This window comes from Hirundo rustica, chromosome Z (assembly GCF_015227805.2).
Source record: "Hirundo rustica isolate bHirRus1 chromosome Z, bHirRus1.pri.v3, whole genome shotgun sequence".
Lineage (NCBI taxonomy): Eukaryota > Metazoa > Chordata > Aves > Passeriformes > Hirundinidae > Hirundo > Hirundo rustica.
The window spans coordinates 335,226-359,703 of NC_053488.1; the positions used below are offsets into that span (position 1 = coordinate 335,226).

Consider the following 24,478-nt stretch of genomic DNA (forward strand, 5'->3'; position numbering starts at 1 on the left):
GAATCAGGAGTTACTGCCTTCTCCAGTCTGAGCAAACCCACCTCCCTCAGCCTCTGCTTCTGCCCCAGCACCCTTTGCCCACAAATAAATCCATTTCTCCCAGCCTCTGTAGAGCAGTAACAAGAGCACTGCCTCACATCAGACACTCTGTGGGCTGTTAGGAGAGGTGACTTGTGGCTTCTGGTATACCAAAGTAATTGCAATGTGGCGAGCACTTCTCCCAGCCTGGTGTGTCGGTGTGGGTCACCCAGGGTACCTGAGCTTTGTGACTTTCTGAGACTGAAGAAGTTCAGAGGTATTTCAGGTTTAAAGAGTTGCACTGGCCGTTCTTGTCGGTTGGTGTAATTTTCCTGCTCTCAAGGTTTTTCCAGCAAAGCCTGTTTAAAGCAGCTCCCTGTCCCATCTTCCTCCAGGTGAAACAGCCAGCGGTGCAGCTCTGGGCCGTGGGTGTGTGCCGTGGAATCAATCCCTGGAGTTATCTGGGTTAGAAATGAGCTTCCAATCACAGTTTATTGTTGGATTACGCTTTTATTGAATGTGTGTTTTGTCATTAAACAGTGCAGCCACTGATGGTTTATGGTCTGGAATCATTAAATATCTAACAAGAATATAGATTGTGGTTACATAAACATGTTTGTGTGATCCGTTGACAACTAGCTGGGCTATTGGAGTGAATACAGCTCAACCTCCCTGTTTGATAAAGGATCTTTGCTTGCTCTGTGACACCTTCCACTAGACCAGGTTGCTCCAAGGCCTGGCCCTGAGTTGGGAATTTCATTAACCAGAGTAACATCACTGCTGCGTTCAGGCAGGGAGTGGGTATGTCTGCTGCGTACTGATGGAGGCTTTTGGATAAATCGGTGGCATTTTGTGGGAACTGATAGTCTATAATACAGTGTTACACTAGATTTGTGTGCCAGTTCACATGTTTCACATAGGAAAAATTAAGGTGATTGTATTAGGTGTAAGGCATAACTTTTCACTTTTAAAAGGTTTAAATGTTAAAGGCCTAGTGCATTTCACAAGTTCAAAAAACACCAGTTCAAGGTTTGTTTTTTTTTTTAATAATTAAAATATAAGTGTATCAGAGGTTGATTTAGTGAAAGGTAAAAACCTTTTGTGTTGTGCTAGAGCAGCTGCTTTGAAAGCAGGTTCTCCTGTCAGGTTCTTCTGTGAGTCCTTACTGCAGGCTGCTAATTGGGAATTCAGACCCTTTCTTCTTACTGGCTGGCGTTGTCAGACGTCCGCTGTGGGAACATGGATTTTTAGTGGCTCTCTTTTGCCTAGGAAGTTTTGAAGTACTGCTGGAAAGTAATGGATCCATGTGGGCCCTGACCTGAGGATAATGAGGATTTGAAATTAAACCAACCTGCCTTGTTCTTTTGCCAATGTCAGGGCCAGTGTCCTGACACGGGCAAAATCCTACAGAGAGAATCATCATTCCTTTGTTTTATGGTAGTTTGTGCATGTCAGACAGCGGGGTGCTTGTTTCAATACAACCTTGATGTTTTAATTAATCCATTTGGTTTCTGTGTCCCCAGAGGGAAGGAAAGGAAGTTCTGTCAGACTTCTCTTTAGGAAATTTTCTGTTGAAATTCACAGTAAGTGTTCAGATGGATGCAGATGGTCTTGGTGCTGGTCTGTCATGCAGTATCAAGATTGGGTGTGGGTTTTGGGGTGGTTTTGTTGGTTTTTTTTTCATTTTTAAAGCTAAGCCTATAAAAGAGAGTCACTGTCAGGTCACAGATTGCTGCAAATGCACCGGTTACTCCCAGGCAAAGCTTTGTTCAGGTTTTCAATAGCAGCATGTACCAAATGCTTTTCTTTTTCTCTGCTCCCACCAAAGATTAAACACTTGTCTTGTCTTGTCCAGAGAAAAGCAGATGAAGGTTTCCCTTGGGAAGAGAATTCCCTAGACTGCAAATGCATGGCCTGTGCAGGAGATTCAGCAAATATACCCTCCTGCCCTCAGGGTGTTAGTGGGCATTGTGGTATCGGGTTGAAGGCTGGACTTGGTGATCTTGGAGGTCTCACCCAGCTGTAATGATTGTGATTGCTCAGTCAATGAGGTGGTGCAGAATGAGTTCTTTTATAAGAATTCTTTTATACGATATAAACAGGTCTGAAAGTTAAATAAGGAGAAAAGTTGTGCAGTACAGCAGGACCAGTAAATGGAAGTTCTTTTGCATCCTCTTAGGTATTTCCAAAGCTCACAGGTGGCCTGGTTCAACATGCTTACTAAAATTGCTGAAGTGTATCTAACTGCATGCAGTTCAATGGGTTTCTAGAAAAATAGATTGCAATTCACTTGGAACGCTTAGTTTTTGGAAACATGCAGTAAAAGCACCTTGTAAGGAGATTTTAATGAGGGCAGCACTGTGTTTTGAGCCTGTTTGTTAATGGTGTGCTTTCAGCACTGGCACCTGGACTCCTGGTCCCATGCACTGCCACTGATGTGCGGGTACCTTTGATCCCCTGCACCACTCCTGATGTCTGTGTTCTCACTTGCTCATTCCAGTTTTGTGTCCTTTTTTCTGCTGCTTTGTCCCCATGGAAGAGCAGCATCATTATAGGGTCTCTGTAGGACGAACTTGAGCCTTGATGAATTTCTGTCTGGTGTTTTGTTCTGCTGCGTCATTCCAGCCAAGGAAAACATGACTATAGTCCCTCTTCCTCAGAGGTTTGAAACAGGACCTAAATCACTATTGTAAAATATGTAATATTTTTGCTGTTGTATGAGCTTATGAATACCATAGTTCTCCAGACCCTGCAGTTCTTTTAATGCTTACTGGTGTTTGCTTCGTCTTATGATTCCTGCTGCGTGGGGATCCTTGCTCAGCCAGGAGTGCTCTGGAGGACCAGGTATGCCCCATGAAGTGGCCAGTGCATTGTGGCAAGGAGGGTCTTTATGACCCAAACTGCATAGCCTCCTTTTCTGCAAAAGCTTTTAAGTTTTGTTGCTTTAATTTTGCAATCTGTGGAGAAAATTATGGGGCTTTTACAAATACATTGCATCCTGCAGCGAGGGTTGAGAACTCTGTGGGTAAGAAAAGGTGCAGTTTGATTTACTCTTGGATTTGGTGAGGAGGAGTGTCATGAACACGTGCAAGGACAGAGTTCTGAGCTGGGTTCCTAGGCTGCTTGTGGTGAAGCTGAAAGGAGATTTTAATGTCCCTGTTTGAGCCAGATGAGTTGTTAGCCAAGTGACATTTTAAGTTTGTTTTCTGTGCTGAACTTGCAGAGGAGAGTGGAGATTTGGGTCATAGCCCTGGTGCATGATTTTGTTTGCATTGCACAACTGAGATTTTATCAAACACTGTTGGCAAAATTTCCACTGACAATTTCAAGATTAGTAAGATATTGAAAGAATTATAGTGAGACCACATTCTGTTGCTATGTGCTTCTGAAAGTCACTGCGATGTCCTCAGAGATGAAGCTGTTTCCTCAGGGTGCTCTCAGCTGCCTTCCCTGGGAGTGATGGTGACAGCCTGCCAGACAGGGCACCCCACTTGGATTCTCCCTCTTGGGCTGCTCAGCATTGTTGGATGTTAGGGAGGTGCCAGTCAGAACAGGGCAAGCCAAGGGTAATACTCTCTGCAGGAGGGTGATGTGGAATAGCTTCCAAAGGCACGTTTTTTTTCACTCAGCCATATTATGGATTGGTTTAATCCACCAAATGAAATTAAGAATCAGCTTAGCTCTTCTGCCATTGAACTTGGTGTCAATTGCTGGGAGATTTAGGAGAAGCCTACCATGGTTATTAGTTTTGCTTTGGCAAACACTGGCCCTTAAGTAGAGGACACAAACTTAACTTTGCTTTGGAGCTGCAGATCCTGGTGGATTTCCCCCCGCAAATGGGGAGAATTAAGAGCAGCGTGTGTTTGGGTGAGTCTGTGTGTATGGCACACCGGGCTCTCTGTGTGAGTTTTCATTCAGGAAACCAGAAGTGCCACAGTTAAAACAGTGAATTAAAGGTTTGTTGTCTTTTCCATTTGGATTTGTTTTGCCACCAAAACACTGAGTTAAAGATCTGTTATCTTTTTTAGTGTGTTATGTTTTGCAAACTTTCAGATTTAATAAATCTAGAGACGAGGTGCTCAATGGATGAAACCGGATTCACAGAGTCTCTTCATGCAGGTAACATTCCAGTGGGATCTGGTTTCTCTCCTGGCAGTTAGTGGAAATTTACCTCGCTGGTGCCTATCATAGGTTGGAATCAAAAATGTCTATACACAGAGAGAAGGGGGAAAAAAAGCCAAACTGAACCCAACCAAGGCTCCCCCAGCGTGGCTCAGGTGAAGTTCTATCCAGGTGAAACCCAAGCTCACTGGCCTTTCCCCCGGTTGCCTCGGTGACGGTCATTTATTGCCTCCGTGGGCCGAACTTCCGTGTGCGTGCGCGGCGGCGAGCAGCGGTGCCTGGCGCAGCTCGTGGCCGGGGGTCCCGCGGTAAGTGCAGCTCTGGGTGCCGGCGCGAAGGCCGCGGTGTGACCCCACATGGGCTGGCTGCGGCTGCGTGCCGCTGGGAAATGGGAGGGTGAACCTGCCCGTCGTGGGGTGTTTGACTCGGAGATGGTTTGATATATCTTTGGAAAAACACGCTAAATGTTTAATCTTCCTGGGCTGCGTGGCAGCTGTTCAAATATTGGTTTGCATTGATCCAGCCGTTGTGCCTTTCACACTTGTCTGTTCATTTAAACGAGTCAGCCTTCTAATTTTATACTGCCATCGATCGTTATTTCAGGCTGCTCTCTTAATGCGTGCGTTACATGTGTCATGGGATTGTCTGTCCTGTTGGAAGCTGACATCTGCAGCTTTCCTTCTTACACCAGGCTGGATTGCTGTGGATTTCTTTCAGTGTGTGTTCAGAACATACAGATGTGTGTTCCAAAACTTGTTCAGGTTGATTTTACAGCACTTCTGTGTGGGTGTAGCTGGTGCTGGCTGAGCTGCATCTCCTGGATCACCCTTTGAACGGGCAGCAGTTTGCCCTGCTTGTGGGGAGAAGACAGCTCAGGACACTGTGGAGAACGATCTGCATTTCTTCTCTTCTGCTGTCACAACTCTTCTCTAAACTCCCCAGCTCCAGGGTATTTTACTAATCCAAGGGCAGAACTTAATAAGTTTTCTGTATGTGAGTGCTTTAATGGATCTTAGGAATTACTTGGCTTTCCAGAGCATCTGTAGAAAGTGAATGCGGTGTGTGTTTAATGAAGAATTAACAAAATGTGAATCATACAGATAAATAGGCATACAAAAGCTTCCTAAATCTGGAAATACATCTGTTTTCCTTCTTCTTTTCTGAGGTGAATTGAGGTTTGTTCACTGTTGATGAAGTCTGGGTTTTGATCTATAATAAGCTTCCAGTTCCACAGCTTGGTTCCTCCTAAATAAGCCGAGTCCTCTGAAATGGCACTGTGAACTGCAGCTAAGAGAACACAAGTTGTGTAAAAGTTATCCTTCAGCAAAGGGGAGAACTCTGTAACCTTTGACATGTTTCGGGAAGGCAGGAATACGTAAACTTCATGTTAATGATTGGACAGAGCAGAAGTCAGTGTGAATATGAGGTGCAGTGGAGCTCAGCACTAATAGGTAATGAGGCCCTTCAGGGCAGGCTGCTGCAGCAGCTGGAGAAGCTGTGTTTGGGGATAGGACAGGAGCGTGAGCAGGGACAGCTGCCAGAACATCCACAGCCCCACAGCCATCCCCCCCTGCACACACAGCCTCCCATTCCCAGCAGCCTCACCAGTGGATTGAGTCACAGTGCTCAGGACAGCGCTGCTTGGAATTCCTGCTTGTGTTCTGCCCTGTAGGTGCCAAACCTGAGCAGGGCAGGAGCGGAACTGCAGCATCAGCTCTGGGGATGCACACAGCACAGCCTGGCCTCTGGAAGCAGGAGCCACCCAGGGTAGGGAGTGGCAGCACCTGGAGCCCCTTTCCAGGCTCACTATGCTCCAGGCAGGGTTGAAATGGGATAGAAAAATGTCTGTGGAATGAGCTGAACTTCTCTTTCAAACTGTTTTAAAAAGCTGCTTAGGATATGTGCTTTACAAAGCACAGGAAATTCAGTGGAATGCAAAAATTGCAGTCAGATGTGTTCACTCCCTGCACGGAAGGTGCATACAGTTTAATATCATCACCAGACAAGCATGTGTAATTTTAACTCTGAGCAGAACCAAAGATTCTTCCTTGGCAAATGGCAAGTGACTTCCTGAGGCCTTGTCTCCCTTTAACTGTTCCCATTTCCTTGCCTCCTGATCTCTGTGATGTTGCAAGGAGGAGAATTTGACTGCTTGTGGAAGGATGGTGTGGGATGATAAACAGATCAGAGTGGGTGCTGGCCTCTTGGGTGCAGGAGGAGGGAAGGAGTATCCCAAGAGTGTCCTGCAGTGTGCAGGTGCCTCCACTGCTTGCTGACTCAAAGCGATATTGGATACTCTTGCCAGAAAATGGGAGTTTGCATTGGGAAATTGCTCTTTAAGAATATGTTAGATGATTGATCACTGATGGAAGCCTTTAGTCAGGATACTTAACTGCCAGTAAATTGTGCTCTGCAGCTTTTGTGTGGATCAGGTTGTGGTCTGGACAGTTTGAGTCTGAGTGTGTGCTCAGCAGTGTCAGTTCATGTGGGACCTGAAGCTGTTCAGCTGAGAGAACTCACAGTTACACCATTGCTTCTGGCATTTCTTTGCATTTTGAGATACAGCTGGTCTAATTAAGCAAGTGCTTTTTTAGAGTCCAACAGAAGAACCATCTTGCTCCAGTCAGGGACCTGTCCCTCATCCACTTCCACTTTGCATCTGATACTTGGGGTAGGGTGTCTGTGCTGGTTCAGCCACGGAGCTGGAGGAGCCCTGGTTTCCCTCGGTGTGGCTGCTCCCCAGGGAGCTTTGCTCCAGCTCTGTGTACCTGGTTCCCTGACTGAGTCCTGCAGAGCTCTGCTGTGTCTCTGATCAGCCTTGTTACCCGGCCTTGCTCGATGTTGTTTATTTACTTGCAAATTAGGACTCCAGCTGTATGTTTGTTTGTCTTCAGCCTCACTGTCTGTCATGTCGGATCCTCACTTCTCCTCAATCCTCCCAGTCTGTCTCCTTATCCCGTTCTCTGCTTGTGCTGGGGATCACTTTATTATTTGGGCTTTGGATCCTGGGTCTTCTCACACAGAATTTTTCTGTGGTTAGTGATCTTTGTCACTATGCCCTGGGTTTAAGACAAAAATCAACCCAAATCCTAATTTTCTTGTACAGCCTTTTCAGAGAGGGCTGGGTGGAAATCTGCATCAGGTAATTGGTACTCTGTGAGTCTCAGGCTGTGCCCAGCCAAGCAGTCCTTTAGCTGTTTTTTTTTTGGTGGACAATGAGGTGAGATCACCTGGCTGTTGCTGTAATAATTTAATTCCTTTTTTACCTAGACACAGCACACTTGGAGATAAAGGAAGAAATAGCGATGCAGGGAGTCAGCAAAAGTTAATACATATGGTGCACATGGTAGACCTCATGACTAATTGAGGAGGTGGTTTAATTATTTTTTTAAAACATTACATATAAGTGTATATATATTTCATGCATATGAAAATTGGAGCAAACATTTGGAAAAGCATTTGTTCTGCTTGTTAAATTGGAATATTGAGGAGAGACTGAGAGCCTCCTTGCAGGAGGGAACGGCGTCATAGCTTCTGGGATACTTGAAGTGGATGCGACCCTTCAGGTACATTTTTGTGAATCTATTTAGGTCCTCTGGAGTGTCATCTTTTGTATCTTGCAAAATGGAATTACAGATTCTCCAGCAGTGGGACCTCCTTTTGCCTTTTTTTCTCTTTTAAGGATGGTGAGGGGATTTGTGTTTTGTTTGTGTTTTTCTTTGATTTCTTTTGAATCAGTTAATAGGCAGAGGTGCCCTCAGTGCAGGATGATGTCACTAACAAAGTTGATGCTGGACTTTGCTAGAGGGAATCTGAGTAGCATTGTTAATATAGAAACAGCTTTGCAACTTCTAGTCCTACTTCACTGAGGTCTGAGCAGTCTGAGTTTCTGCTTGGGTTTTTCTGTGCTGTCTTCTCTTATTGATGGAATTCTCTTGATCACAAATTTAATTGCCTTTTGTATATTAAAACCGCTCTAGCAATCCAGGCACGTAGTACGTAGGAAAAACTTCAATATCCACTAATGTGAGTCCATTGAATTGTTCTTTTTCCATATGCTGTTTTGCTCACCTCTCAGGTAAGCTTTGGACTCTTTTGGGGAAAAAAATCCTGTGTCTAATTAGAAACTACCTTGCAGTGTTAAGTGCTGCTGGGGAGAGCACCGAACGCCAGGTTTCCAGAAAGGATTTGTGTCTCGGTGTTGTGTTAGTGCAGCCCAGTTCCTGGGGCAGGACGTGCCAGGGTGGAACTTGCCCTGCAGACAGGTTCAATGGGACTGTTGTTTTCTGATCCTTGTCCGTGCCTCCTTCCAGACGGGCGAGTTGGGCTGCCCAGGTACGGCCTTTACTTTGGGGCTCGTCCTGACCTTCCTCATTGCTGGAAAACTCTGTGCCAAGACAGCTGACAAAGCTGTGTCTGGCTTTCAGCTGCCCAAAGCAAACAGACCAGGGGAAACCTGTGGGAAGGTGTAATTGTTTTCCGAACAGGTTTCAAGGAATGGAGTCTCAAGTTACTGTAATTGAATCCGGTATCTTGCAGCTCTGGGAGGCTTATCAGAGAAGAGAAGTGGGGAGCGCAGAACCTGTTTCTGTAGAAGACTTTCCAGGTTTCATTTTGGTGGCCTCTTTGTGTTGCTCAAACAGGGTTAAAATAAGTAAAAAAAAGGCCATTTTTACTGATGTTCCTCAGGCACTTCATGTAATGAAGTGACAAACTGAGCATCAGGCTGATGCTCCAGCGATGTGCATCTGCAGGACTTGCCATCTGCCAGTGAATGCTGATTGTGAGCTTTCCGTGTTCACCAAGGTGGTGAGACAGGCTTAAAAAATTCCATTATAAGGATTTATTTTTACACCACAGACATATCTCATTACTCAAATGTTATGAATAATTTCCCTTGTGTTTGAGGAGCTTTAGCGTCAATGCAGAATGAATTTGTGGCATATGGATCACTTAGGATGTGAAATGGCCCTGTTCGGCAAATGCTCTTGTACTTCTATTGCTATTATTGTTACAATGTTATTGCTGTCATGTTGTTACTGTTATCTACTGTTGCTCCGCCTTTATTGAACTCTTAGCTGCTCTGACTGGAGTTGAATACTCCTCCTGGCTGGGTTCAGGTGAGCCTTCCAAGAGGCGGTTCTTGTCCAATTCCTCCCTAGGAGAGAGTCCTGCTATCTTCTAACCTCTTGTCGATCTTCCAAATGACCCACAGAATAAACATTTAAACCCACTTTCTTTTTTGCTGCAGGAGGAGTCTCGCATCCTCAGGGTGAAGGTGGTTTCTGGCATTGATCTGGCCAAGAAGGACATCTTTGGAGCCAGGTGGGTGTTGTGCAGTGCCCGTGATCCTGGGGACTCGATTGGCGTGGCAGGGCTGCAGTCCCTGCGGGTGCTGGGTGTGCCTTGGCACAGCTGTTCATGCAGCTCTGGCTGCTCCTGTGCTCTCCTCCCCTCTGCTCTGCCAGCACAGGAAGCAGCTCAAAGCCCAGGCTCGCAGAACCCAACCAGGTAATAACTGGGCCAGAAGCCGGTTCTGAAATTAAAATGAACCCAAAGCCAGTAATTTTCTTTTTCTGAAGGTTAATTCAGGCTTGACATTCCTACTCTCTTAAGCCTAAGCATGACAAAATGCTCTACTGCAAATGCTCCGATCTACTTAGAAGGGTTTTATCAGTTTGAAATTAGTGGTATCCAATTTTAGCTTTTGTTGAAATGACTAATTTCTTAAAGGGTAAATGAGCCTCTCTGTGGGTTTTCCTGTATTTCTTTAGTGAACCTTACAAATTGTTCATTAACTTGTGTATCTAGCTTAAAACTACACGAAAGCAGCAATTAAAAGTTTAATCAACTTTAGTATTTTGGGTGAAATTTGCAACAAGCGTTCCTCTGGTAGCTGTGTGCAGAATATGGTATGCCAAAGCTTTTTTATTTTTTTTCTCCAAATGTGTTGTTTTGAAGAACAGTTTTTGATGCTGACCATAAGCAACATAACTTTTATCTTTCAAAAGGCATGAAGCTTAATCCAGGTGTAATTTGTACTAAATCATGTCAATATGGCCCTTAAAATATTTTGAGGAAATTGGTCTCAAGTCAGTAGGATTTCTGTAAAAGTGGAGAGTTAAGAACATATTCCCTCCATGTGTTTGTAAATTGGTTTTAATCTTTCAAATGAGTTAATGTAGAGTCATTTGAAATCACGTTGGTTTTGCAGAGCTGCAGCCCCGCTGCTCCTATGCCTCTGTGGTGGAGCTGTGCAGGGCTTCAAACAGTTACAGTGTTCCTGCCTAGCTGTGAAAGATTAACTACAAGGCATACATTGTGTTTTGCATCTCAGTGGGTTGTCCTGACCATTTTTAATCAACTTTACCATTATAAAACACTGCCTGTGGGCTTGCAGAGTCTGAAAGCCATTTCCTTCTTGATTAAATCTAAGGAAAGTCTCTTAGCAGCACTGAAGAAACTTGTACTTTTCTTCTGAAGATTGTAACAATAAAGAAATGTCAATGCTTTTGAGTCTGCTTTTTTGGCGTTCTTTTCGACTTAAGAAATCATTTCAATAGCAAGTAGGGATAGCTCAGGGCACTCAGGGGAAACACCATACTCTCCAGAACACCCTGACAGCAAAGTGCTGCCACCTGGGGCTCGGGCTCTGCTTGCGGGGAGCAAGGGGCAGGACAGGAGGAGAGGACCTCAGGGGAAGTTCAGGTTGGGTATTAGGCAAGATGTCTTTCCCAAAAGGGCTGCCCAGGGCAGCGGTGGAGTCCCCATCCCTGGAGAGATTTAAAAGCCATTTAGATGTAGCACTTGGGGATGTGGATTTGTGCTGGACTCAGTGATCCTAGAGGGATTTTCCAACCCCATAGCTTCCCACTATTCTCCTGATAGTTCAGTAATGTATGGAATTAATGTTGCAATGACACAAAGTAACTAGAATGTAGCATGGATTAGTAACTGTGAGCACCCCGAGGTGCCAGGTAACTGGGGCATTTCATCCCCATGGGTGCAGTGGAGGCGGGCATAAGAGGCTGGTTAGTGTAGGTGGAAGTGGGGGTCTGTAACCTGCTTTGTATTTTGCCCTGTAAAATTACAAGTCTGTGATATGAACTGATGGTGAAGAGATACTGCAGATTGGGATTTTGTGAATTTAGTATCAGCTTGAGTGTGTGAATGTTTATTTTCTTTTCATTTCCTTCCAACTTCTGAATTGAAGTGTCTTAATAAATTTCATACAAGAATCCAAGTAGTGGCTGGACTCAGATTGTGTGTATCCCATAAAGGTACAGCTGATGGGGTGCCTTGGCTACTGTATTTTGCCTTCTAAATGATGAAGTAAGTGAAAATTATGGCTGTCTGGAAGTTGAAAATGTGAAGTGCTTTTCAGTAGAAGTTGCAGGTGTTTTTCATTGTCAGGGAGCTGTGCTTCTAATGGTATAAGTGTTTGTTATGGGTTGCCTCTGGGATTATTGCTTTTACCTGTTTTTTCCAAAAAGCCCTTTTTCTGGTTAGATTTCGTGTGTCCCCTGATGGAACTGGGGAAGGCAGGCTCCAGGCTGCTGGTAGAATTTTAAGTCATGCTGTACTCCTGTTGTGAGCAAGGCTGCTTGAATTGTGGCTGAATTCTTTGATATGTGTCCTGTCACTGTGGTTTGTGATGGGAGGAGAGCACTTGGGGCTGTGGCTTCACAGGTGACAAAGATGGCAGATGTTTACCTTGTACCTATTCTTTTAGGTCCTCTATCACTGTTTCTAGTCCACTTTGAGTTATGGTGTATATATATATATATGGTTCTAACTGCTGCAAAAACTGTGGTGCCAGCTGTACCCCTGGAGCTCTCTCCTCCAGCCTTGGAACTGGATTGGCTCCCCTGATGGGCAGATACAAATCCATTGAAGGGAGTTGCTTTTATAAATTAATCAAACTATTTTAAAAAAGAATCTGGTTCCTGAATGCCTTTTCAAATGACCTGCCTCTTCAGCACTTGCATGTGTGCCAGAGGGAGAGCGCTGTGTACATCCTGGCTGAGGGAGGCCCTGGAGGTGGAACAGAGCTGTGACAGAATTCCCAGAGCCAGTAGGAGAGAGTTCCTCCTCTGTTGTTGCTTCTTCCTTTTTCTGGCTGATTTGCAATGGAAGATGAAATGTTATTAACTGAGTGGGAAGGGAAAGAAAGCAGCTGAGAGCTTCCTGTGATCCAGCTCTAGCTGGACTCTGGAGCGCAAAAGCGGCGTGTGCAGTGCTCAGCGGGCACGCGTGGCTCGCTGTCCCTGCGGGATGAAGCGTGTTCCCCTGAAAGCTGTGGGGTGCAGGGAGCAGCCGTGGGCAGGTGTTGAGATGAGCGCAGTCACTGCTGGCTGCAGAGCCAGGGGTGTGTGCCTGCCTGGGAAGGAGGGGGATTTGGGGAAAGCAGAGCCGGTGCTTTTCCAAAAGCAGCTGTTGGCAGTGGCAGGGCAGCCCGGGAATGGCACGAGGCAGAGCTGTCTGCTTCCCCCGGGGAAAATGCTCTGGGCTTCCCTGAAAGAAGCTCTCGACGGGACAGACAAGGACTTGTCTGGAGCGTGTGGCCAGCGTAGGAGAGGGTGCTGCGATAGGAAGAGATGGAAGGCTGCTCAGCAGAAATATGCTGGATAGTGTGTAGTTTTATTTGTGAAACCTTAATGTTGATGCTCGTAGCGGCGTGTGAAATGAACACGGGGCTGCCAGGCGCGGGCACAGGGTATCGGTGTATCCATCGCGTCGGTGCCGCTGTTGGAGCTCGCACTGCCCGGGGCTGTGCTGGCAGCAGAGGGCACCAGAGAGTTTCCGCAGCTTCCACCGTGAACCGGAACCTGATGGCTTCCGAGCACGTTAGGCTTTCGAGTTTTTTCACCAAAATTAGCGGGGGTTTACCCATTTCTACACGTTATGTTCTTCGGCATGCTGGGTATGTATTTTAGGAGCTGTAAATGGAGAAATGCTGCTTATTCGAGGACGTGGCCTTGCTGCTCAACAAGAGGACTTGGTAATAATTGCTGATGGTTATGTCATAGTAAAAAATACTTCTCATCAGATAATTTTCCTAGTGGGAAAATATCTCTGTACAAATACAGAAAAGTAAAATGTTTCTGTTACTCGAAGAAAGAAAGCTTCTGTGTTCAGTTCTTCAGCTTTCCTACCTGCCTGCTATCTACTGTGATCTGTGAGTTTACCTGAATCTGGTATCTTTAAAAGATAAAAGGGGGCACATCAATAAAATCATCTGTAATGTAAGGAAAACCTCTTGGTGTTAAATATTTAAGGTAGAACTACTGTGCTGAGCTTTTCTCTTCCAAAAGCCAGGTGTCATGGAGTTCTCTCTCTCCTTCCCCTGCCCCCGCTGGATTTTGGAACTTGTTAAGATATTTTGGGAGTGTGAAATGGCATAGGAAGATCTCCGCATACATCAGCCCCTCAGCTCCAGGGGCTGATGTATGCATATTCTGTTAGAGTGTTCATTTAACCTTTGCGAAAGAAATGCCCTCAGGGAAGAAAAAAGCCCATATTTACACTTCCATCTGTTTTGGAAGATTAAAATATTCTTTATGCTCTGGGAGACTTCCAAGAGAGCAAGGATACAAAAGGAATCCATCTCGTTACCCTTTATTAGAACATAACATGGTAAAGGAAGGTGGAGACACTGGAGGTGGGGTTTGAGGTATAATTTTAACTCCTTTTTTCACCCACAGGCACTTCTTCTCAGCTGTGAGTCATTATCTCTAGCAGCTCTTTGGTAAAGCCTTGCTACATTTCTTGTAGTCAGAAGAAGTGTGAGCCTTTTTTTGTGAAATAAAGCACTAGAAGGGAAATGGGTGGTCTCTAAAATGACCCTGGGATTTGGTATGGAGGAGTGAAATTTTGGGATGCTTAGGCACAATGGATTGCAAGTTTGGCTTTGTGGTGGAGGGTAAGGTAAGGTTTTGTTTTCTTTTCAGAAGCTGATGTTCCTTTATCTTTGTGTGATTGGACACTTTGTGCTTTGCTTTAGTCACAGGACATGAGAGTCCGTATGACAGTGAGGTCAAAATCTTCCTTCTCTTTGAGAAAAACTCTTAATGGATGTTACTCAGAACAGGCAGAAAGATGAAACCTGGGAGGCTCGTGCTAAAATAAAACCAGGGAGCAAAGACAGCCAGTGTGCTCTGGAGCATTCCTTGTGGTTAATTGCTGTGTATTCTTATTGTACTTCTCCCTTCTTACTGTGCAGGAATGGGGAATGGTTATTGGGATAAAATGATAGTGACTCTAAGAGGTTCTGCCTTAGAACATTGTTTTTACTGCTCTCCATAAAACTTGGCTAGAAGTATCTCATTCTAATCTTCTTTAATGATGCGTATTTTGGGGGTTTGTTTCCCTTATCTTTTGAATCTAAAAGTGACTAAGCAAAACATTGAAATTTTTAAAAATTCTTGTAACTTTTTAAGCTCCACTAAGTGCATGCACAGACAGAGTTTCTCTAAGTGTGTTTAAATGATTCTGAAAAACATTTTGATGTTCAGGGAATTTCCTCTTGCCAGGCATAACCTGCTTTTCAGCCCTGATGTTACCTGCTGTCCAAGGGGCTCCTGTAATTTTGTGGAGACTCTTGGAGATGAATGTTTTTGAAGATGGTGTATGTTATTGATCCGAATTTGTAAGTGGCAGTCTTGAAGGCACGTTGTCTGTAAAGGCACGTTTCCACTAGCAGAGTCTGCAGATTTACCAGAGCGTCCGTGCGGAGCTGCTCACCTTCCTGCAGCGTGAGCGCCTGGGCGTGTCTGCCCCTGTACCTGCCCACGGGTGGAGGGATCCCCAGAGCCCTCAGCCATCCCAGTCCCGGGAGGAGGAGGTGGCTTGAGGTCTTCTGCTGCTCTTGACAGAAATCTGAAGGTGGTCATTTGGGGGTTGTTGGAACATTCACCTTCTCTGACTCAGGAGCAGAGGGAGGCACATGCCTTGAGGGCTCAGTCAGGAGGTGGTTCTATGTATACATGCTCCGAGGAGATGCAGGTGGGTTGGATGGAGTGAGGGGTGGCAAAATAGGATGGATGGAAATTAACTCCAGCCAGATAGTGGTTCCCTCAAGACCAGGGAAAGAATCAGATTGGGATGTGGCTTTGAGCAAGCTCTGCCTTCATGTTGGAGTGTGCCAGGATTTCTGTAGCCAGAATTACAGGACCTGGTGATCAGTTCTCTCACATATGTGAGGCACAAAAAGGGCAGCACAAAGGGAATGGTTCTGTATTTCTTACAGAAGCAAAATTGTCTTGTGCAAGGCTGTTCTGAAGGAAACCAGTCGGGCTATTTTGAAATGCGAAGTTTGCCTGCACGTGGTGAGCCTGGCATTCATGCACTTGCATAACAAGCGTTACTAAATTTTATATGTGGGGAGGCGGTTTCAGCTTTTAAAATAAAAATAGAGCCATGTAGGCCTTAGTAGTTCCATTGTTCTTTCACATGTGCCTGTGCCCTCCACCCCCTTCTTTTGGAGCTTAAAATAAGTAAATAATACATCATGTCACTGGCAGAAGCTAGTTTGGGACTTGCTTTCAAAACTGTTTGAAAAGTGTAGAGCAAATAGGATTCCAGACTCAAGTGAACAACTGGGATACTGTTCGTGGGCCCCAGTTTCACAGCGCTCCAAAGTAATGTGATTTTTGAAGGAGGCTGATCTTCCTTGAGATTTTTTGCTGGAGTTTTTAAGTCACCAGTGCTTTTGTTGTCTTCCAGAAGAAGACTTGGAAGCTTGCCTTCTCATGCTGAGATTCAAATGGTAGATGATAATTATATAACTACTGGGTCTTGAGCTTTAAGAAAATGCCAAATACTGCAAGTTGGCAAAACCATAGTTAAATAGCTAATTCTGGACGTCTGAGGAATTCCAGAGGTCAGGAAAAGGATTTCTTAAGGCCTCAGATTGTTTTGAGGGCTGTTGTTCTGCCAAACTCTCTTTGTACTAACTTGTGATTATGATTAACGTAACTTTCATTATTAACATTGTTTTCTTAGGATTACCTTTTATTCCTCAAAGTGACCTGTGCAGAACTGTTAGTTCTGTATGTCACATACATGTTAGCCATGTCAGTGGAGGGGTTTCATTCTGCTCATCCAGCGTCCCACTCCTAAGCTTTTCCAGCCCGCCCTTTAAAATCCTGATGTAAATCCGCAGTTCAGGGTGTTCACAATCAGCACTGGTGTTCACAAGGAGCTCTGGATGAGCTGCCTGATTTTCCACTTGTTTTTAGAGCACAGTGAAAGACTTCATGCACCACTTGGAATGTGCTTTCCAGGAGCGCTGGTGAGGGGGTTTATAGTGCTTTCCTGAGGAAAAGTTGAGAAAGCACTATCTCATTTTAATCCCCATCTCCCCTCCTTTTCATCATTCAGTTTCAGGCTGACAATATCTGGCAGGTACAACTCCAGACTGATTTGAGTCTGCTTTCTGTGCTCAAAAATTAGAATCATAGAACCATAGAATGTGTTGAGTTGGAATGCACCCATCAGGATCAAGTCCCGGCTCCTGGCCCTGCAAAGAACACCCCAAGAATCTCAGCATGTGCCTGAGAGCATTGTCCAAACTCACCTGATTGGTCTGTTGGGGGGTTTTGTGCTCTCATTTATTATTGTCTTCTGTCACCTGAATCATGAGGATTTCCTTCCTTTACCAAATCTGCAGACACTGCTGTGAGACAGGAGTCCAGTATTTTACTGCTTGTCTTCACATCTATTTCGTTCCAGTTTGTAGGTTTCCAGTGTCTTTTAACAGACTAGATGTGGTATTTCATTCTTTTGCAAGTTTTCCTCGATTTTACTGATTTTCATGTTTTTCTTTAATGGATCGTCCATGTTGGTACAGATTTTCCCCTGCAAAGATGCCAAGTTTATGTGGAATACTTGCTATTATCTGGGTTTTCAGGGTACAATTAGCCACTGTAAAGTTCCCTCAATGTTTCTACTGCTGTTTTGACACTTAGTGTCTGTTCTCTGGATCCCAGTTGTTTTGTTTTGCTGCTGTAGTTATGTTCTTAATTGGGGTTCTGCCTTCTTCCATTCTTTGCCCATTCTCTGCGTTCTTCCCCAGTTTGTTCTGTTACAGTGTCTGCTCACCAGGCAGTCTCAGCTGGTGTGTGTTATTTTCCTGGTGTCTGTATGGATCCCGGGAGTGCCTGTGGTGTTACCTGCAGAGCAGACAGCAGAGCAGGGTCCGAACAGCTGGAGCTGTACAGACTCCTGCATCTCACCTGGAGCTGCTCAGTTCGTGGCACTTGCAAATTAGACTGCTTGGAATCTGAGCCTGATTCTTAAGATTAAGTTTCTTAAAAGTTTTACAATGCTTTTTATTTATTGACTTCCAAACATACGAATTTTAATGTTAATCCAGGTGCATTCTAGTCACTAAGAGCTCCTGTAACTGCAGTGTGAAGAATTGTCTGACTCTCTGGGTGATCTCTGTGTTCCCCATGGCCTGTTGGGGCTGGGAAGGGCCCTCTGTATTCCTTGTGTCCCATTGCCTTCAGCTGGAAGCCCTTGAGCTGTTCTGCCCCTGGGGGAACGGTGGCTGCAATGCAGGGCTGTGTGAGATGAGACAGCTCCACTGGGTCAGTGTCAGCTTTCCTTGGTCTCCAGTCTCTGTTTGTTTTAAGTAAACAGTCTCAAATACCCAGTCATTTGGGTAAACTCCAGCTTCACCTTCAGGACCAAGAGCCTGGCTGCACAGCTCAGTCTGACTCACTCTGTCCCTGCTTTTAGAGCAGGCAGAGGTGTCAGTAGTCTGTTCAGTAAAGGCAGAATTTCCTTTCTGGAATTTGTAATAAACTTAATTATTCTCTACTTTTTTTAAAAATAGAAATAGACTTAAAAAATAATCTGTGCCACTTTCACAGTTTTCATTTTCTGTAGGCAGGAGATTCATCCAGGGTATTTTAGCACTGAAAAATTGTAGTATTTCTAAGGGTTCCTGAAAATAACATTGCCTAAGTATGGATTGATAACCTAAATCTGGGAGGATACTGTAAATATTAGCACGGTACATCAAGCAATTCAAAGCAGTATCAGCATTTCTTTATAATCACAATGATGCTTTGTTTTCTTCTAAACCTTGGTGCTTAATGCTGAACTTAATTGCAGTTTAAGTAGATGTGTTTATGTGCATCTAGTGATAGGAATAATCAATTCAACAAGATGTCTTGTTTATTCTTGTTTCCACCTTTGTGGCATTTTATATTCGATACATGGAGCACCCAGCATAATGAACACGCAAGCACTGATTGTTCTGTCGTGATACTGTCACAAAATAGTTCCTTACATTCAGAAAGTATCAAGATTTGCATGACTAGGTTGGAAAATCTGATTGTCTGGGGGTATTGTGAGTGTCCCTTGTTGATGCTTTCAAAAGTCCTTGGATCATCATCCAGCTAAATGTGCTGCAGCCTTGGGAGGAAAGCACCTGAGCAGCCCAGGGTCCTGGTTTTACTCAGGCACCCATTTCCTCCCTTCAAGCAGAGCCTCCGCTCCAGTTCCACTTCCTGACGTCGTACCTGTGTGAAGTTCATCCGTTCTCCCACTTTAGAGCACAGAATCATGGAATGGTTTGCGCTGGAAGGGGCCTAAAGGCCATCCAGTTCCACCCTGTGCTGTGGGCAGGAGCAGCTTCCACTAGAGCAGGTTGCTCTCTGCCCTGTCTGTCTGAATCACTGCTGGTACTGCGCAGTTTGGTGTTACGGTTCAAAACAGTCACAGCCCCTGCTTCCAAACGCTTCCTGTCGCAATTCCTGTCAGCCTCCAGGGGATAGTTGCAGCCAGTCTCTTCCAAACCCCACGGCTCCCATTTTTCCCTGACTGGTTTTAATGGAGTGCCCCAGGCACACTGGAGGGCAGGAGCTGTGTGGAACAGGTGGTTCTTGCCCCCAGCAGGGACAGAGCTGCAGGGAATGATCTCTGCAGTTGTGGGCAGGGTTTAACTGAGCACGTTCAAACACTCCTTTTCAATGTTCTGGGCTTCCGCTGAAGACAATTCCACTGGAAGTGTTTGGAGGTGCCGTTGTTACCCAGTTAAATGATAAATTCCTTCTGCAGTGCTCTCTGGCTGTACAGTTGTAGGCCATTAAATCTGATGTCTTCTTTTGCAGTGACCCGTATGTGAAACTTTCCTTGTATGTAGCAGATGAGAACAGAGAACTTGCTCTCGTGCAGACAAAGACTATCAAGAAGGTATGTATGTACTCTTTTTAATTCCATGGCTTTATATATACTCTTTTTAATTCCATGGCATTGGAAGGATTAAGAACACTGGAACATAATTGTAATGCAGCACTAATTAAAATCATTACATACCTGTATGGCAGCTGGATAATGTGGTTTTCTCCAAACCAAAATCAGAGAACAAGTGCTTGCACCTCAGTGTGTGAGGCCTGGAGACAACACCTGACATGATGCACACTGTTCCCTAAAGCTTGGCTTATCAAATGTCACTACACCATTCACAGGTTCTTTTTTCAAATTCATATTTCATTGAAAGACATGGCTGAAATAAAGGTCTGAGAAATTCTGTTTGAGTTATCATTTATCTGAACTCTACCAAAAGTGATCTTTCTGTTCAAAATGTCCGTTTTCGGAATATTTTCCTAATGTGAGAATTTAAAACGACTGGATGACAGAAGATATGCTGTAAGAAAAGCCTGGGATTTGTTACATTTTTAATTAGAACCAAAATTGGGGTTTATTTCATTTCTCAATTTTAGCTCACACAAACAAAATTGCACTGGGGGATATTTGTCATTATCAGGACCCTAAGATTTCGCAAGGATTTTTTTTTTTTTTTTTTTTTTGCTTGAATTGGTGGTGCAGAGGAAAGTAGTCATAAGCTGTATGAAAAGTAAAGGAAAATAATGAGTTGTCATTTTTAATGGAGGTATTTAGAATCACCAGGGGTTCAGTTAAAATCATGGCTGCAAAACAGAATAGTGATGAGAACTGTGTTATTGAAAACACAAGCTGGAATGATGTGGTTCTAAAATCAGGACATTGGGTGTCATGAGAGAGCCAATGTGGAATGCTGGAGATGTGGGAGATCCAAGCAGAACTTGTCCCAGAACTAGGGCATGTTTGATGTGGAAAAGGAATTTTTCAAAGCCTTCCTGGTTAGCTGTTGGTGCTTGTTTCATTCCCAGGACTGCATCTGCCTTTTTTCACTGTTCCTTCTCACTGTCAATTAAAGCCCAGGCATTGTCAGTCATTTCTGTAATAGTGGTATTAACTCATATGTTGGAAAGTTCTAGATGGTAATTTCTGCTTTGAATTGTTAAATTTCATCTCAAGGCAGAGTTTTCCCCGTGCAAGATGCAGTCCTTTCTCTATTTTGTAAATAGAAAATACCACTAACATATCTCAGTTTTGAGTTAAAATCATTCATTAAAAAAATACCGAGTACAGTTGATCTGAGGAATGACTGACTGGCAGTTTCCTCCTTCAGCTTTGTAACTGTGTCTAACCCTTCACAAGTTTCTCATTTTTCTCTTCAGTTTTGTGTTCCTCTGTTGAATGGGTAATTCTGTGCAGCATTGCAGGAATGCTTTTGGGAAAGCAGAAGGAACTGCAGTGTCCCCTTTTTGTTCTCCTTTTCCACAACCTGTGCTGTTGTCTGATCTGTATCTTACTGCACAGCAGGACTGTGCCTCTGAAGTGCTTCATTGCAGCCAAAGGGGTTAAATGCATATTGTTTTCTTACTCTGAAAAAATAAAGTTACCAGAAGAATGTCAGCTTTGTGTGGTGTGACCTACCTGGGTTGGTTTTCTGAGGCTTTTTGTTTCAATTTCTCTCCCTTCATAGTTAATCCAGCTGTAAGGTGTGACTAATGCTTTGTAGTTCATTTTGGAGCTGTGTTTGAAGTGCCCTGCTGAAAAGGCTCTCTGAAGTAGGGAAAGCTGGGTTTGCTGTTTGCTGGCATCCGTTCCTGTAACGTGGTCAATGTGTTCTTTAAAATTTCTGCTGGAATTTCAAAGTTCACATGAAGATTAGCCAGTTTCTTCACCTTGACCGCACTGAGCTCCAGACTTCCACCTTTCCCATAAGGAATATTAAAAATAGTTTTCCATCTCTGAGAATGAATGCCCAGTCTCCCCACTGAACTCCAGTGTTCAGGACCATCATTTCTCTCCATGTCCTCCTTTTCTGTGTGGGGTTGAAAACCCTTTTTGAATACCCGAAGAAGGTCTAGCTCAGCTTGACTCCTGGCAGTCCTTTATGTGCGCAGCACTTGTCCATTTTAGGATGTAGCTGGTTTTGAGGACGAGTTTTTGTTATTGCTTCCCTGCTCATGTATGGAGCTATTGCTGTAATTCCTTCTCCTTTGCTGGCCCTCAGATGTTTGCTTTCTCTGACTCGGCCCACCAAGAGTGGGACCTGTAAAGGTGGAAGAGATTTCTGTGAGTTACCAGGCATTTACCAAGACTCTGCTGCCTTGTCCATCAGATTTCCCTGAACTCTGTGGTTAAGCAGCATTTGGAATGAATGGATTATCAATGGGCGGTAATGCCCTCAAAACCAGCATTAAGCCAGTGCTTTGGTAAAATGTAAACTCTCTTGCCAACAGCAGTAGTGTTTGATGAATACAAGTGTTTAAAATGTAACATTGTTTTCCTCATTGCTTAATTTTATTTTTTTACTGAGTACATTGTGCTCCTTCAGGGGAAAAAAGCTGAAAGTCTGTGCCCACAAGCCCATCCCTACCCTTCCCCTCATTGATTCACCTGCCCTTTACAGCAGTCTTTTCTTTGAGGAAGAGTTTCCGGCTCTGCCACCATGCCGGTACTCCCAGTTTGTAGAGATGCAGTATAGTCAGCCCCCATGTCCTGCACATGAGGAATCTACTGGATCTATAGCAAGGAGTAAGATAAGCAGCCAAGATTCCCCTTCTCCGCTAGAACAGAATTGTCGTGGGTGTAAAGCCAATTTTTCCTGTCAGCTCTGCCCGTAAATCTTTGCTGTGTGAGAGCATGAGGGAATGATTTGGCATGAGCACAAAAACATTGGACATATTGTCCAATTGTTTTTATACTTACCCAAGCTTGAATTCCCCAGATTACTGTTTGTAGTTCTCATCTCTTTTTTATCAATTTGTTGTGTCATGCTTGAGCTCACTTCAGCTTGCAATCTATACGCACGCTTATTCTGTACATTTTAGTCTGGTTGTTAAAATTAAAATCCTTGGGCTGGGAGGAGATTGGAAGAATATCTTACCTATTCCAAGGAATTATTATTTTTAATTATTTTTCTGTTTATTTCAAGGCATAAATCTGAGCATATTTTTGTAGCCCTAAAGTTACCTTTGTGTTTAGAAAATACTTTGTTTTTTCATCTGGGTTTAAATGAATCTTGAGAATGATATGCCTTCAGATTTTATTTATATAGGTTCTCAATGATTTGTCTTTTAATCATCAAATTCTTTTTATAATTAATGTCTATTTTAGGGTCATCTGACTCAAATATCCTCCCACATTTGGTTTACTCAATAGAGAATTTCTAGATGGAAATATATTTTTCAGTTTCTTTTATTACATGCTTTTCTTTTCATTTCCCTAGAAAACTGTCACTTGCATGTATGTTTTTACAATTGCACACCAGAAAACTTAAAGCAACGTTAGTATGTAAATATTGTTATTTCTTTTACAGACACTGAACCCTAAATGGAATGAAGAGTTCTACTTTAGAGTAAGTTTCTCTTTATTTGTGGTCATTATTAGAATGCACAGCTGATCCTATTTTCTGTTTGTTGTTGTTACGTTTGCTCTAAGGACCTGCTTGCCCTGATGTTGTTGCTGTTGTGGGCAAGATGTGGCAGATTGTTGCTCTGGGAGAACACTGCCACCAGTGGAATGGTCAGTGCACCAAGCAGCTTTTCTGGGCTTTGCAGCTGAGTAATACAAATCCAAAATCTCAGGGAAAGGAATGCACAACATTGCTGCAAAACCTCTGGTATACTTCATAGATGCTCCGTTCAAACATCTCAAAAGCCCTCAGCAATAATGGGACCTATAAAGTAATTTAGACCCTATTTTGTGTGTCCCAGTTCTGTGATTTTTCTCAAAACTGGGAAGTCCTTCTTCAGCCCACAGAATTATCTGTGCATTTTTGTATATTATTTCTAAATTTTCTTAATTAAACGTTCTGGTCATAGTAACCTGGTTTGCAAAGCTTTTCTGAAAAAATAATAGCAACTGGATCAAACACTGTAGAACTTGTTGTTTAATAGCAGCTGTTTTATTTTCCTGACAGAGTTCTTTTTATGTTTGTTTTTGTCCTTTTAAATGTCAGCAGTCTTTCTGCTTCAATTTAAGTAAATCATTTTCTGGAGGTATATTTGCTGTTTTCAGATGTTGGGGGCATTTCTGTTGGGTGTTCCAAGGGTGTGTGTGCTAAATGGGCTAGAGATGGTGAGTGATAGACAGTCAGAAACATACCTGAATGTGAAATTCTGAAGGAAATGCAGCAAGACTCCTGCTCCTCGTGAATCAATCACTCAGGGAGCCCCGATGGTCTGTCCAGCCTGCGACTGGGGTCCTCTGTCAGGGAAATGCAGTGACAGAGCACAGCAAATAAAAGCTTTCACGTCAGCTGCCAGCCTCTTCCCAGTTGCAGTAAGGTTCTGCTGCTCCAGTTCAAGTAAAGATTTGTATCAAACCTGTTGGTCCTGTCTTCTTTACCTTGGTGTGATTGCTGCCTGAGCTCGTACCCAGATACTGTTATTTTCCAGCTGCTGAGCTTCCAGTGTCGTTTGCATTTTCACACAGGTAAACCCAACCAACCATCGGCTCCTGTTCGAGGTGTTTGATGAAAACAGACTGGTGAGTGCTTGTCCTGGTTGTTACACTGATCGCAAGGCTCTGTGTGCCACAGCTGAGGGAAATACAACACAGTTTAAAGGTGTCTTTGGTCTGTTGTTTCAGTGAGCATGCCAAGAATCACAAATGTGTAAAAACCATTTGAGTTTGGGACTAAAGGGGTGCTAAAGTAGTGCCCTTCTGGGTCAGACCAAAATGCTCCTCTTCAGCCAGCCCTGTGACAGAGCAGTGAAACCCTCACTCTGCCCCTCTGTAGGCTCTGCACTTCAAACCAATAAAGTCCTGAGCTTTTTAGTCTCTGATAAAGCAGCTGCTTTAGTCCCTGATCATTCTAATGTCCCTTTTCAGTCCTTTGGTGCTCCTGCATCTTGCACTGGAGGTTCTTACCAGAGCTGCACCTTGTGCACGCAACGCCCATGTGAAGGTTTGAGGTCATGTCAGAGCAATGCTCTGTTGGGTTTCAGTTCTTGCTTGGGGGTTTGCCTTTGGAACATTGTAACACCAT

At 44.1% G+C, this 24,478-nt stretch overlaps 1 protein-coding gene across 5 annotated transcripts in view; it reads left to right on the top strand.

Annotated features, from left to right (window-relative positions):
- Positions 1 to 24,478, top strand: part of NEDD4L (NEDD4 like E3 ubiquitin protein ligase) — an 85,463-nt gene that overhangs the window by 15,275 nt on the left and 45,710 nt on the right. For all 5 annotated transcript variants that reach the window (XM_040090435.2, XM_040090437.2, XM_040090433.2 and 2 more), the window contains exons 2-5: positions 9,392 to 9,465; positions 19,263 to 19,344; positions 22,805 to 22,843; positions 23,923 to 23,976. In XM_040090435.2, the coding sequence (XP_039946369.1) occupies positions 9,392 to 9,465; positions 19,263 to 19,344; positions 22,805 to 22,843; positions 23,923 to 23,976 (249 nt within the window). The remainder of the gene's footprint in view (positions 1 to 9,391; positions 9,466 to 19,262; positions 19,345 to 22,804; positions 22,844 to 23,922; positions 23,977 to 24,478) is intronic.